A 13,393-nucleotide genomic window follows, 5' to 3' on the forward strand; every position below is an offset into this window, starting at 1 on the left:
GAACAGCTTTTTTGATTAAATTTCTCATGGAATTGCAAATGTGTTACTTCTCAGATATAGATGGCAACAATACTCAAGTGACCTCCTAATCAGATCACGGCTTACCGCTGTCTCGATGAAGAGAAAGTAGGTAGTCGAAGACCTGGACCATGCTAGAAAATGTGCGTGCATGTGTTGTGAACCTAACGTGAAGTTTGTTTCTGTGTAATGCTTGCTATAGCGTTGCCATGTGCTATCAATTTTTCCAACTATGAGTAAAGTGTAATGATTGAATTTTACCGTTGCAGGCCTGTTGCTCGTTGTGGCGAGACATATTCAAGTGACCAGAGAAATGTGAACGATTGGGCCAGCCCAGAATCCTGGAACAGGACCTCTAGGCTGGGATTTTTGGTGGGCTCTTCTATAATGGGGGGAAAAAATTATGGTAATTGTACCGGGCCTTATCAGCCCTACCCTTGCGGAGGGAACCATGAGATATATAAACCATAGAATAATATTCAATAGTATTGCTATATAGACAATTATCGTTACATTATCGTTAAGGGTATTATTGTAAAGAATTTTTACAGCAGTAAATTTTATTCAGAAAACTGTTTTTATGCCGAAATAGTTCTCAAGAGATGAATATTGTCTCAAAAAAAACCAATAGCTATGACTTCAAAATTTTAATGTACATACAAAAATACATGAAACCACCATTCTCACATGAATGAATGAAAACAATAACACGCCACAAACACAAATGCATCAAAACATATTCGAACGACCTCCGCCTCTTCGAGGCCCAGGCGGCCCGCGCTGTTGAGAAGGGGGCGAAATTGAGATGTCCAAATAATCACCAATCTTGAACCTCGCCATGGCCAGGGTCTTGCTGTCATCTTGGCCCTTTTCCCCACAGCATGTACTGCCTATGTCTTGCATCCTGAACCCTGGTCCACGAGGTTCTGGATACACAAGGGAGAAATGGAAACACGTCCCTTTCCTTCTTGCGTCTGGGTTGACTTCCTTCACAAGACTGGTCAGTTCTTTCAATGTTGCATCCATCCTACAATGAATTCGGTAGATTTGGGAAAACTGAATGAAATATGACAAGTAAAGGGAATTCATTCATTCAAAAATGCAAAAACAATCATGAAAGTGTGTACAATATGTTCTTGCTAATCTGAATCATATCCTTTCAGGTTAACAAAATAGTCATTGGATTACTCAAAAAGAAATTGAAAAATATATGTTACGGTAAATGTGATAAATCTGGCTGTTATGCATTATCTCTGATTTATCACATCTACCCAGGGATGGACAGTTTCTTCCGAAGCGGAAAAAACCAGCCGGAAGAAACTAGTTTTCCTTCAATAATTTATCATGTTAGAATTTATGCTTCAGATATAGAATAATATGTAAATTTTTTATAACATTGAGTAAATTTAATTATGTATGCAAATTAATAACTGCATCAGTCTTTTAATAACTGCAGTTTCTTCAGCTTGGAAGAGACTGTGCTGTCACAAACCAACTATGCTTCCTCCCAGCAGAAGAAACTAGTCTTCCTTCATCATTTACACTTATAATGCAAAAATTATGTCAAGATCACTTATCTAGCTGAAGATCATTAGACCTGGAGAAAATTTCATATTGAAAGTTTTAAAATCCATCTAATTTCGATTGACAAAATTATTTTTGACTTTTTCAAGTCACAAAACAATTAGACATTATTTGTCTATTAAACAGCACTGATCTCTTCCGTACTATTGCAAAAAGAAAATTTAATCTTATTTTAAACATCATTAGAAAACACTGATTATTACAAATAATAACAATTTACAATATCAAAATCCTAATTTTTTTCACTGCAATGCAATACTGGAAAACAAAAGTTTTTTAGCAGTTACATGCTGTAACTGATTTCTCAGCTTATAAAGAATGAATGCAAACGATGAGAAAATTCTTTCAAGTCCTCCAAAACTTGGAGGAGTGCTTAAAAGCATTTCGACATATCTACAAAATTCATCAGGTATGCACTGCCAGTGAAGGAAGTTTCTGCCGAGTTGTTAAAAAACACCTGGAAGAAATAGGTCTCTTCCGAACTGAATGCAAATGAAATGGAAGAAACTCATTTATAAAAAATTGCTTTTCATTTTATAGTCATGCAATCATAATTTACTGCACTTACTAGAGGATTTTATCAACTATAATATTAATATAGTATCCATTTTAAAAGGCTTCATTAATTGTATATTTGAATAAAAAGTCCTTTATTCATGTACAAACTTAAATTTAAAATTCTTCCTTTTATCAGTTCAATCCAACATGCTGTAATAAAATCTTTTTTCTGTTATGGCAGCCATTAGGCTGTTCCAAAGTTGAGTGGGTAAACCCAAATATATATGTATATATAATTCTTTTTAAACTGCTGAATTTTTTTGGCAGGTCAACTTAACTCCTGTATATATGGGACTCAAGCACGAAAGCAGGAGAGAGAAGGTGCATTGTATTATTTTCAGAAATTATGAGAGGCTCAGCCCCCCCCCCCCCCATACAAAATTTATTGGGAGAGGGGGCTCAAATGGCCTCAGTCCCTACATTTTGGCGCCTATGCTACAGGCCTATTTTAATGGCCATTTTGAACTTGCCAAACTAGGCTAGTTAGTTCTGTGTTATTTGCAAGACATGACATACAAAATATATAGTTTTCTGTTTAATATCACTGTTTCTTTGTTCCATATTGCTACTATGACATTGGTGTAATTTTTTTTCCCGTGAATGAAAGGTTATCCGAAAAATCAGTTATCTGAACACCCCCCCCCCAGTCCCACACATTGGTTCAGATAATCAAAGTTTTACTGTATTCATTCCATCCACAAAGAAGCCATAAGTTTCCTTGTTTGTATGTGAGCAACAACTGAATTCATGCAATATTCTAATGAGATTTTAAGAATTCAAAAAGGCTACAAACCAAGTGTATATCTGTAACTCATTAGACGGCACGCTGCCTCGAGCATATTCTCCAAGAGCGTGATGGCGATTGCTACTCAGAAAGACCCGCAGCAGCAATGGACAAGTCTGGAATTTACAAATACACAGATAAAAATCAAATTGCAGAAGAAATTTTAAAATTCGTAATTTCGAGTAACAAAATCTTATGTTGATAAAAATTGTTTTTTCAGGTTCGAAGACCGTCGTCCGTTTGAGTTTGTTCTCAACGTTTCCCCAACACTAGTGGTTGGCATCATCAGGAGAATTGATAAACTGGATCAAAGTCAAGAATCTACAGAGAGGCTATTGAAATATACAAGCACAAAAACAGCTATAATAGAAGAGACGAAACTTTGAAATTGAGCAGATCCTGGACACCAGCCCTCAGAAGAACAAGAACCTTCCCCCTTCAAGGTCCAGCAACAGAATGATGACAACAGCCAATCAGATAACTCCACATCTCTCGGCCAATCAGGTTCTACCAGCATAACAACTGTTTACAATACGCTGCCAGCCGTAGAATCAACTGACCAATCGCAAAACAATAGTGTAGTTCAAGCCACTTATGTGCATAAATACAACCTGAGACTCTGGAAAACTTGACTTTGATCCAGTTTATCAATTCTCCTGATGATGCCAACCACTAGTGTTGGGGAAACGTTGAGAACAAACTCAAACGGACGACGGTCTTCGAACCCGAAAAAACAATTTTTATCAAATGATGGCCGCGAAAACCTTATCAACTATTTAAAATCTTATGTGTTACATCAATGTAATCTTAACGCATGGCCCGGGGGCCTCAAGTGAAGGATGGCCTCACAAAAATGAGAGAACCAGTTGAAATTTTCAAGAATTTGTTACATAGAACCTTGGAACAATCACTTGGCACGGGGGCCCATGATGCTCTTAAAACGGCCCAGGATTACATTAAAAAGTAAAAAGAAATTGGTACACAGAAGATTATTAACCCTTAAAGCAGCAATTCCAAGATATCTTGTCTTAAAACTCTCTCATTTCAGCAATCCAGAGCCCAACTAGCTCTGTACAGAGCTTTGTCCGATAGCACATTTTCTCCTCCTTCCTGTCAATCAACTGCCAGTGGGTTAAGTCAGCTTTTGTTCAAAGTTAGATTAACAGGAGAGAGAGACTGTTTTTTTTCCCTTCTCATCTTCCGTTGTAGAAATGCAGTCAGTCACAAAAGTGTACATGTCAAAAGTGTACAGTACCTTCAAAACTGCATTTAAAAAAAAAAACTAAAAATATTTGAAAAAATTATAATTTTTTACTATAATACTCATCTTACACTGTCATGTTTCTGAAAGAAATATAGTAAAACCCCTCTTAATGGACACCCCTTTTATACATATATTTGGCCAAATAATAATTTTTCCTCCTTGTATAATAAATGTATGTATCCCTGATTAACAATCACCCCCTCTTGCATGTACAAATATTTTTGTCCTGCCGGTGTTCACAAAAGAGAGGTTTCACTCACTGTATATAAATGAAATTCAAACACAGAAAAATAAAATATTTTCATTTAAAACATCATTACAAAAGTCTAAAGGTAAACCGACTCCAACCCTAGTAATTATTTAAATTATAGAGATCAGCGAAATATAACATTTATCAACTTGAAGTAAGACATGTAGGCCTGCTTTACACTTAAAAATTAATATACAGACACATAGAAATGACAAATTGACTCTGCGACAGACAAATGCCTTCTCCTGAATAGCGGAAGAGATATAACAAAAGGCATGCATGTGAGAAAGATGTGATGACAAATATACTATAATAGCAGAATAGCAGAGCCAACATATATGCATTCTTGCTGACAGCGCCACCACAAGTCTACATACACCAAAATAAGTCAGAAATATTCTCAATTTATGCATTATAAAATAGTTTATTACTTTGTGGGTCCTAAACATTACAGTCAATTACCGCCTACAATATGTAGATATAGATGACTTCTGAGATATAGATGGCAGCACTGAAAAATCATACACAACACTAGATACTCACTCAGACTGTTAGGTACACACACTTACAATTCCGGTACAACTCGCTAGGTAGTAGTAAATTGCCTATGGCGATAGACCTGAGTTGTGCTCGGTTTGGAAAAAAAAAAAAACAAAAAAAAACCAACACCAATTTCAGCAAAGTATGCCTATAACAAATTTTCGACCAATTTTCACACATGGAATTGTCACGAATTTCTTTGTAAACTTATCTAAATCTTGTTATCTGTAAATTTACCTTTCTGCAACTGATGTCTCGGTTCTTTACTTGGAAAACATTTTAGTCTGTAGGGCTGTTTTTGGTACAATAAAATCCTATTTTGCCATACATCAAATAAATGTCTGGTGTCACATGACTCCGAAAGATCTGTCAAGGAGCCTAACGTAACTGCAAATCTTCTGCCATACACTGAATACAATGCCACAACAGGCAAAATGCCCAACGAGGTGGCTGATAAAAAGATGCTCATAAAAATATGGATGTCATATATTTCAAAAATACAGCAGCCCAATTAAAAATGCAATTAACACAAATTATAAACAATATATATACACATGATAAAATATTATACAACGACCATAAAGAATACTTATGGTTGTCTTATTCTAAGAATGTATAGCTTCTCGATTTCCCACAACATGTTTATCGTATTTCTTTTTAAACGTGTCAATTGTGTTACAATTTATTACCTCCGGGGGTAAGCTATTTCATTTATTAACAACCCTATTAGAGAAAAATTCCCTGCGACACCATAACCTTGCATTGTCCCTCACCAATACTGGTGTCTTCTTGTAAAAGCAGTCGATTGGCGGTGTACTAAAAGTTCATGGTCCATCCTATCCATCCCATTGAAAATTTTGAACACTTCCATCATATCTGCTCGACACCTGCGTTCATCCAATGTAAACATAATAAACGTCTGACTTCATATGGCCTACAGATATCCTCTGCCTATTTTCATAAGGCAACCCTGGGTGGGCCCATGCATTATGAAGGCGCTACCACATGATAATGGAATTTGTGGTCCTATGATTTTGAAAAGCATGTAAAATGGTAGACACTCACTCTGGGTTAAGTAGAGGCCACGCCAACCCCCCATGAATGAAAGGGTTGACATTAGGGATTTTTTTTCACATGAACAAACAGGATATGTGCCCACAAATTTTCAAGGCACTGAAATTAGCCTACCGGAACAGATGCAGTATAATCCCGATCCCCTTGACAATTTTTTTTTTTTTTTGGTGCCAAACAGGTCTGACAGCAAGATGAAAAGTTGCCAAGGTTGTAACTCACTATGGACACCAAAAAAAAAAAAGCCACCAGCATAGAAAACATGACGAAAGCGAAAACCAACAATATTATTATAAATAATAGTATAATTAAATAATGTGAGTATATAAAACTCAGACTCTTTGAAATAATAAACAGATAAACAGATAAGTCTATCTGGGTAGCCAGACTCGGCAACCCAGCACCATTATGCCGGCCTTGGCAACTTATGGTGTCCTTAGCAATCTGGATTATACTGCATCTGTACTTTGGGTACCTTCTGTATAGGTATGGGTCCCCCCCTCCCCCCTTCCTCTGTCTCATAGAACACTATCCTACCAGGTATACAAGTATGAAATGCGGATTTAAGAAAACAGATGGCACACCAAGGCAGTATGTGCTATAAAGATTTGACACTGCGCCATTTTGTTGCGTCATCAACAAGTGTCAGACACGCAGGAGTGATAAATTGGAAAAGTGTGTGCATAGTGTTGTATTGTTGTGTTCAATATATCGAAATTTATACCGAACAAAGAGCATTCACGGACAGCATTAATTTTTTGTTTTCATTTGAAGAAAACTGCTGCTGAATCATACCAATTACTTCGAGAAGCTTATGGTGAACATGCTCCATCGCAAGATACGTGTGAATGATGGTTTCGGTTTTTCAAAAGTGGCGACTTCGATGTTGCAGACAAGGAACATGGAAAACCGCCAGAAAAAAAGATGTGGAATTGCAAGTATTGTTGGACGAAGATGATACTACACAGACACAAAAACAACTCGCAGAGCAATTGGGCATTAGTCAACAAGCTGTTTCCAATCGCAATGCTCCTTGACAATGTTCAATGTGCAATGCTCCATCACATACAGCAAAAGCGGTTCGCGGCACGTTGGAAGCACTCAGCTGGAAGTTCTACCCTATGCGGCTTACTCACCAGACTTGGCTCCTTCCGATTACCACTTGTTTGCATTGATGGGTCACGCACTTTCTGAGCAACACTTTGGTTCGTACGAAGATGTGAAAAAATAGCTTGATGAATGGTTCGCAGCAAAAGGGGAAGATTTTTACTGGCGTGATATTCACAAATTGCCAGAAAGATGGGAAAAATGTATAACAAGCAATAGAGCATACTTTGAATAAAGCACTTTTTATCATTCATCCGAATTTAACGCGTTTTTTTTTTAAAAAGAAATCCGCATTTCATACTTGTACACCTGGTATACGCAACCCCAAACTTTCATTTGCCCAGGGCCCAAACTCATGAGAAACATGCCCTGACGGTTAATTTTCCGTAAGCGTGGTCACTGCAAACATGACGACTTTTTATGGCAATCAAATATCAAGACGGGAGACAAAGAACATACAACTGCACAAAAATCAATTTACTACATGAAATCAGTCTAATACGTAGATAATCTAATATGTGTTATAATCAATCGGTGGTAAACAATGAAGAAACTATGCACAAAAAATTGAATTAACAAAATATATGTGGTTAATTAATGCGATTTGATAAAGGGTACCAAAACTAACAAACACTGTATCGGCATCAAGGTTGCCAATTTTGGTGTGAAAAAAGTCGCCAATGCAAAAAGTTGGCGCTGACCATGCTTATGGAAAATTAACCATCGTGGCTCCAGCTGGGGAGGGGGGAAAACACTGGGGTAAATCTCATTACTTTTGTTTTTTATACTATATATTCACTACAGATTAGAGATGGGCCAGCATCTAGGATGCGGGGAGGCACGGCTGGTTTAGAGAAATTTCGCCCGAAACGGGCAATTTGGTGTGTTTCGTGCCCAGTACATTTCGCATGCCCTGACCATGAAAGTGACAAAGTGAGTGGGCATATGAATAACCACATGAAGGAATCAGTGACCAATTGAAGGGGCGAGTGACTATGTGACACCAAGTGAATGTGGTCACTAACTTGATGACAAAAACGGTCACTCATACGGTCAGGGCACGCGAAATGTCCCGGTACATTTCATCCGGGAGGGGGATTTCCGGATCTCTCCCGTGGCTACTGCAAATCACTTTGGTCAGGGACCCATGGTGCTCTTAAACACGACCATGGATTGCCAAACCGGTGTATTTCTTTTCATTCAAATTTAATATTTTTTCCAACATCCCCCGTGTTTTGACAATCAAATAGAAAGGGAGTTTTCGCATAATTCCGTTGTACAAGTGAAAACAATTATATTATAATCGTTATATTGTAAATACAATATGTAGCCTACCAAATCGAGCGATTGTTGTTTTTAATCTTAATTTACCTTCTCACGATCAATCGGTTTCTCTATTTCGATTTTCTCTTCGACGACAGATTCCAGGACCGATGAATTGTTGGTCATGGCTGCGATGAATCGAAGACACAATTAGAAAATTTATCTGAATTATAAATCGATATTTATTTACGTTTGAAAAAACAACTGTAATTCGACGGCACACACATACAACACAAACCTCGTTTAGCGTTAAGCCTAACTTACGATTTTATTAGAAATCCTCACTGAAATGTGCGATGACTTTGCTATGACTATCATTTGACCATACTTTTCATATTTCCAGGGACAATATATATATATTTTTTTAGTATTGGGCTATCTCATTGTTTTAAGAAAACACTAATTTTTTAATAATCAGAAAGAATCAATCAAAATTTTCAATCGCTAATTCATAATGTAGCATAATCCATCGTTGAATGTTTCTTACGGGACGTATGGTCACGGCGTATTGTTAACGTGATCACATGATCTGCTGACTATACAGAAAAAAAAATAACGTACCCCACACATGAAATATGTGATGGTCAAGACCGACTGCTTCGTTTGTTTACAGTCTCCATATGTATTTATTTAGTAACGGAAAGCCCAAAGCCCTGTAAAAATTATTATACTATTATTGTATTGTACACCTGTTTATTGTTGTCCTAGAGAAACAGTGATGTATAGGCTTAAAGATTGCTTCCAATCGAGCAGCGTGTTCAACGAAGCGCTCATGAAACGCTTCAAAGAAAATTTCAAGCCGCAAGATGGCTCTCGATTGTGGATGATTCCTGGGCATGTCATTTTCACGACTCCCGAGAATAAAGTTTACACATGCGACGCTCGACCCCTGGACCTTCTCTCGCCCAGTGAGCCGAGCACCGGGGAGTTGGTCTCGGTGTCATCGCATGTCGCCGATGTCTTTTTCGAGACCGTCAGCCACGCAACGCGAATGTACATAACTTTCCGCAACGGCGACGTGCAAATATTTGAGTACAAACTACTACTGTATGAATGGGCCAGGGTTGGGTACTTCAATGTCAACGTGGTGTCACCGAACAATGTCAGTCACCACCAAAACCCCATTGAGAAAGTTTTTCTGTCTCTCAATCAGAGCGCCATATACTGGTCTGAGAAAACAGTTGGACATTCGGACATGTGTCTGACACTTCAAAAGAGGTTGCTGCCATCGAGTAGTGTTCGGGAAATCACTCAGAGTGCAGTGGGCCCTACAAAGTTTCTATTGAAAAACTGCTCCGATTTTGATATCTTTGAGATTGCAGAAAACGTGTGCATCTTGCCTAAATTACCAAATAATGTCAACTTGTACCTCATTCTTTCCCAGCGTTGTCATCTGTGGCTCTTTGACATTTCTGGGAAGTGTTTATGGCGAGGCGTAATCGCTGATCAAGCCATTGATTTCATAACTCTCTGCATGAAAGCTGTTGGGCTGTGGAGTATTGGTGGTTCCACAAAAGCATGCCCCGCCCTAGATTCTGATGCCAATGCCGGGTATATTTTCCATGATGATACCCTGCTCACTGTGATGCCTTCTGGCGAGATATGTAAAAAAACCAAGTTCAATGTCTCTATAGACTCGTCTTCAAATTGTTACGTGTTGCACAACTTCTTATGTTTCTTCACATTTGAGAATTTCCAAATTCATGATCTAAAAACTGGAAATTCACTTCAGATGTTTGAACTGCTCGAATATAGCCCAATTCAAGGTTTCTGGTGTTACAAGTCATTGTTACCAAACATTGGTTTCTACACAGACTCTCAGGTCTATATTGTACAGCAGGATACATTGTTTTCCTTGTTCAGCTCAAAGACTGTAGGTTTGTCTCAGATTGCAAACTTACTTGGAAATGACGATATCCATTTCGTAGCTTTGGGAAGGGACTTGCTTCAGGAACATACGTCATTATCTGACATGAAACCACTGAACAACCTACCAGATGGTTTTCAGAGCAAAGGCTTGCTTTTAGCTTTATTGCAGCTCTGTAGAGAAAAGGGTATAGCGAGCGAGGATTTTCCATTCAAATCATCTGATCTGGAAAATTTGCTTAGCGTAGAGGATACATCTCCTTATCCTGAAACAAGACTGAAAAAACTTCTTGATCCTTTTGTAGAGTGTTATATTAAACTAGAAGCAGCGAAAAATAAGCTTAAGCATCCAGCTCAGAAGAAAACATAATGCCAAGTTTTTCATTAATATGACTAATCTAGTACTAAACTGCTTCCCCCATTATTTCAGAGGACTCGCTGCGTTCTTCCCTTCACGTTCAGAAAAATAGTAGCCTGTGTTTATTATTTATAGTTAATTAAATTTTTATAGATTAGATTCTACATTTGTGTAAACTGTAAATACTCAACCTATGGCCCTTGACCTCAAACCTTATTTTGTAAAAATTAACTAAGCCGCAAATTCTCAGATCACTTAAGTGGCCCGCAATACACTTTCAGATCATTTCAGCAGGGCCGGAACTAGAGGGGGCAAAGGGGTAACCATCCCAGGGGACAAACATTATGGGGGGATTTTAAAAACAAATGAGAGAAAATATATCAATTTTGCAGTGGTGTATGTGGCAAAACCATGTTTCCCCCTCACAAAAATCCTTGTTACAGCTCTAACTTCAGTGGTCTGTGTCACATTTAAAGATCACTAGAGAAGCCAGCAACATGTTTACAGATCACTTCACAGTGACCAACGATACATTTACAGATCACCTAACCAGCTTATTTCATATTTCAGGATCACTTCAAAGACATGTGGTACATTTACAGATCTCTCAAGCAGCTTGTGGGACATTTACAGATCACTTAAGCAGTCCACAGCACATTTACAGATTGCTGGGGTGGCCTGCACTCTCCAAAAGGTTGATCACCCTTCATGTAAACTGTAGTTTCCCAAACTGTTGGTGTTCATGAAAAATGTCACGTGTCAAAATTCTCAATTTTTTTAATGCCACTAAAAGCTTCTTTCACATGGGTTTCAGTGTTTTGTAAAAATGCTATATTGGTCTTTCTATTGGTCAGAAACATATTTTCACAGAACCAAGAAACAAGAGAAAGAAGCTTTAAGGACATTAAAAATGTTGAGAATTTTGGCACATTTTGCCAAACAGTGACAAAATTTTTTGTTCCATCGCCCCAGACTCTTCAATTTTTTTTCCCTTCTCATCGCCCCTTAGCTAAAGCTCACCCATAAAATCCTGGGAATATTGCACATTTTAGGAAACACTGGTGTAAACTATGACTTGCAAAAATTATCTTCATAGCGTAACAAGTTTTCACTAAAAAATTAGTTTAGTTCACTCCAATTAGTTTTTATAACCCCTTTGCATCACACGACTCACAGGTGGACCATAGAAACATTTATTAGCAAGGCCCAGATATTGTTGACCTAAAAAGCCTTGAAAAATGAAAAATGCCTTAAAAAACTAATGAATGCTATTAAAATAACAAAACAAATTTCTTTGAGAACCGATTGTGATCTCAAGTAAAAAAAAAAAAATTCATAGCATTGGAGAAATCACATGTAAATTTGTTTTCAACACTATTTGCATCAAAAATTGCCAATGGAATTTATCAAATAGAAAAATTTCTAATTTATGAATGAATTAGGGAAATCTAAAAGACAAAATAAAAATTTCTGTAAGTAAAGTTTTATACCAGGGAAGGGTGGCTATGCATGGGGTTCTTCTTGATGAAGACCCACTGCATAGGTTCTATTTCTCTTAAAATTCAATTTTTCCCCTTTTTCTTTTTGTATATATATATTTTTGAAAGAACAAGTGAGCAGCACTAGCGCTTTTGTCATTCAAGATATTTTTTCACTACCTCTTAATTTTTATCTTCATTTCTCTTGTATTTTTATCGTAATATATATATTGCTAAATGTGATGTCAAAAACTAGCAAAGTTGTCAATTATTGCTGAAATCAACAATGATGGGAAATAAAGCTCATGGCAAATCACAGTGGATTTCAATGAGTTCTATGGGGGAAAACCCATTTAGCATAACATTTAAAAGTTACAAAATTTTTTAATCCTTGATGTTAGTGAAGAAAGAAAAATTTGAGTGGGTTTCCTTGAAAATATGAGAAAACCAGGACATCTTTAAAAAAAATATTGGGACAGCCACAATTAGAGAAATTACAGGAATGTCCCGGGGGGGGGGGGAGGGAATGGGTTATATGATCACCCTACGCAAATTCCTAAAAAAAATCCACATTTTTCCTTTTTATTTGTGATCATGTCACAAAGTATAGATTTTGCAAGCCTAGGAATTTGCACCTATAGAACAATCCCTTTTTCTATTACAGTGTTTGATGATGCAAGTGTCAAAAATAATTTTTCTCAAAATAAATAGTTTTCAAGTTTGGTTTGAGTATTGTTTTTTTTTTTTCTACCAGTAAAAGCAACAAAAAGTAGACTTTTTGAAGTCTACTTTTTGTAATAAAGTCACATAATTTCAAATGCTTGTGATGCTGATGCAGCATATGTGTCAATTATTTTTGTCTGAAAATCACTCTTCAAAAGACTGAAAATAAGTATTATCATGTAACATTCACGTACAGGGTGGATACTATCTACTTCCCAATAACTACACACAATTCCTTGCATAAACTAATATAGAAAAGTGTTTTCCATTTCAAGATCAGACAAATATTGAGGGAGTTTTGAAATTTTGTGACACATCAGTTTTCAAATAGTCAGTTACATGCCAAACACCCAACGAAAGGAAAACCTTCCCTATGCAGCAGGTTGCCACTAACTGAAAATAAACTGAAATATTTAATCCCATTTTTGGAAGCCAAATTCAGTTATTTTCTTTCACGATTGATGTTTTT

General features: G+C 37.1%; 1 protein-coding gene across 1 annotated transcript; it reads right to left on the minus strand.

Annotated features, from left to right (window-relative positions):
* Positions 1 to 650: 650 nt before the first annotated feature.
* Bin1 (histone deacetylase complex subunit SAP18) lies at positions 651 to 8,747 on the minus strand. The gene is made up of 3 exons (XM_089236738.1): positions 8,548 to 8,747; positions 2,954 to 3,060; positions 651 to 1,045 (listed from the first exon to the last, which is right to left on the minus strand). Exons 1-3 carry the CDS (start codon positions 8,623 to 8,625, stop codon positions 748 to 750), a joined length of 483 nt encoding a protein of 160 aa, XP_089092864.1. The 5' UTR covers positions 8,626 to 8,747; the 3' UTR covers positions 651 to 747.
* Positions 8,748 to 13,393: the final 4,646 nt, after the last annotated feature.

The sequence above is a fragment of the Pholcus phalangioides genome, unplaced genomic scaffold, assembly GCF_987345545.1.
Source record: "Pholcus phalangioides strain wild (caught in Gottingen) unplaced genomic scaffold, Ppha-v1.0 ptg000002l_1, whole genome shotgun sequence".
In the NCBI taxonomy this organism is placed as follows: domain Eukaryota; kingdom Metazoa; phylum Arthropoda; class Arachnida; order Araneae; family Pholcidae; genus Pholcus; species Pholcus phalangioides.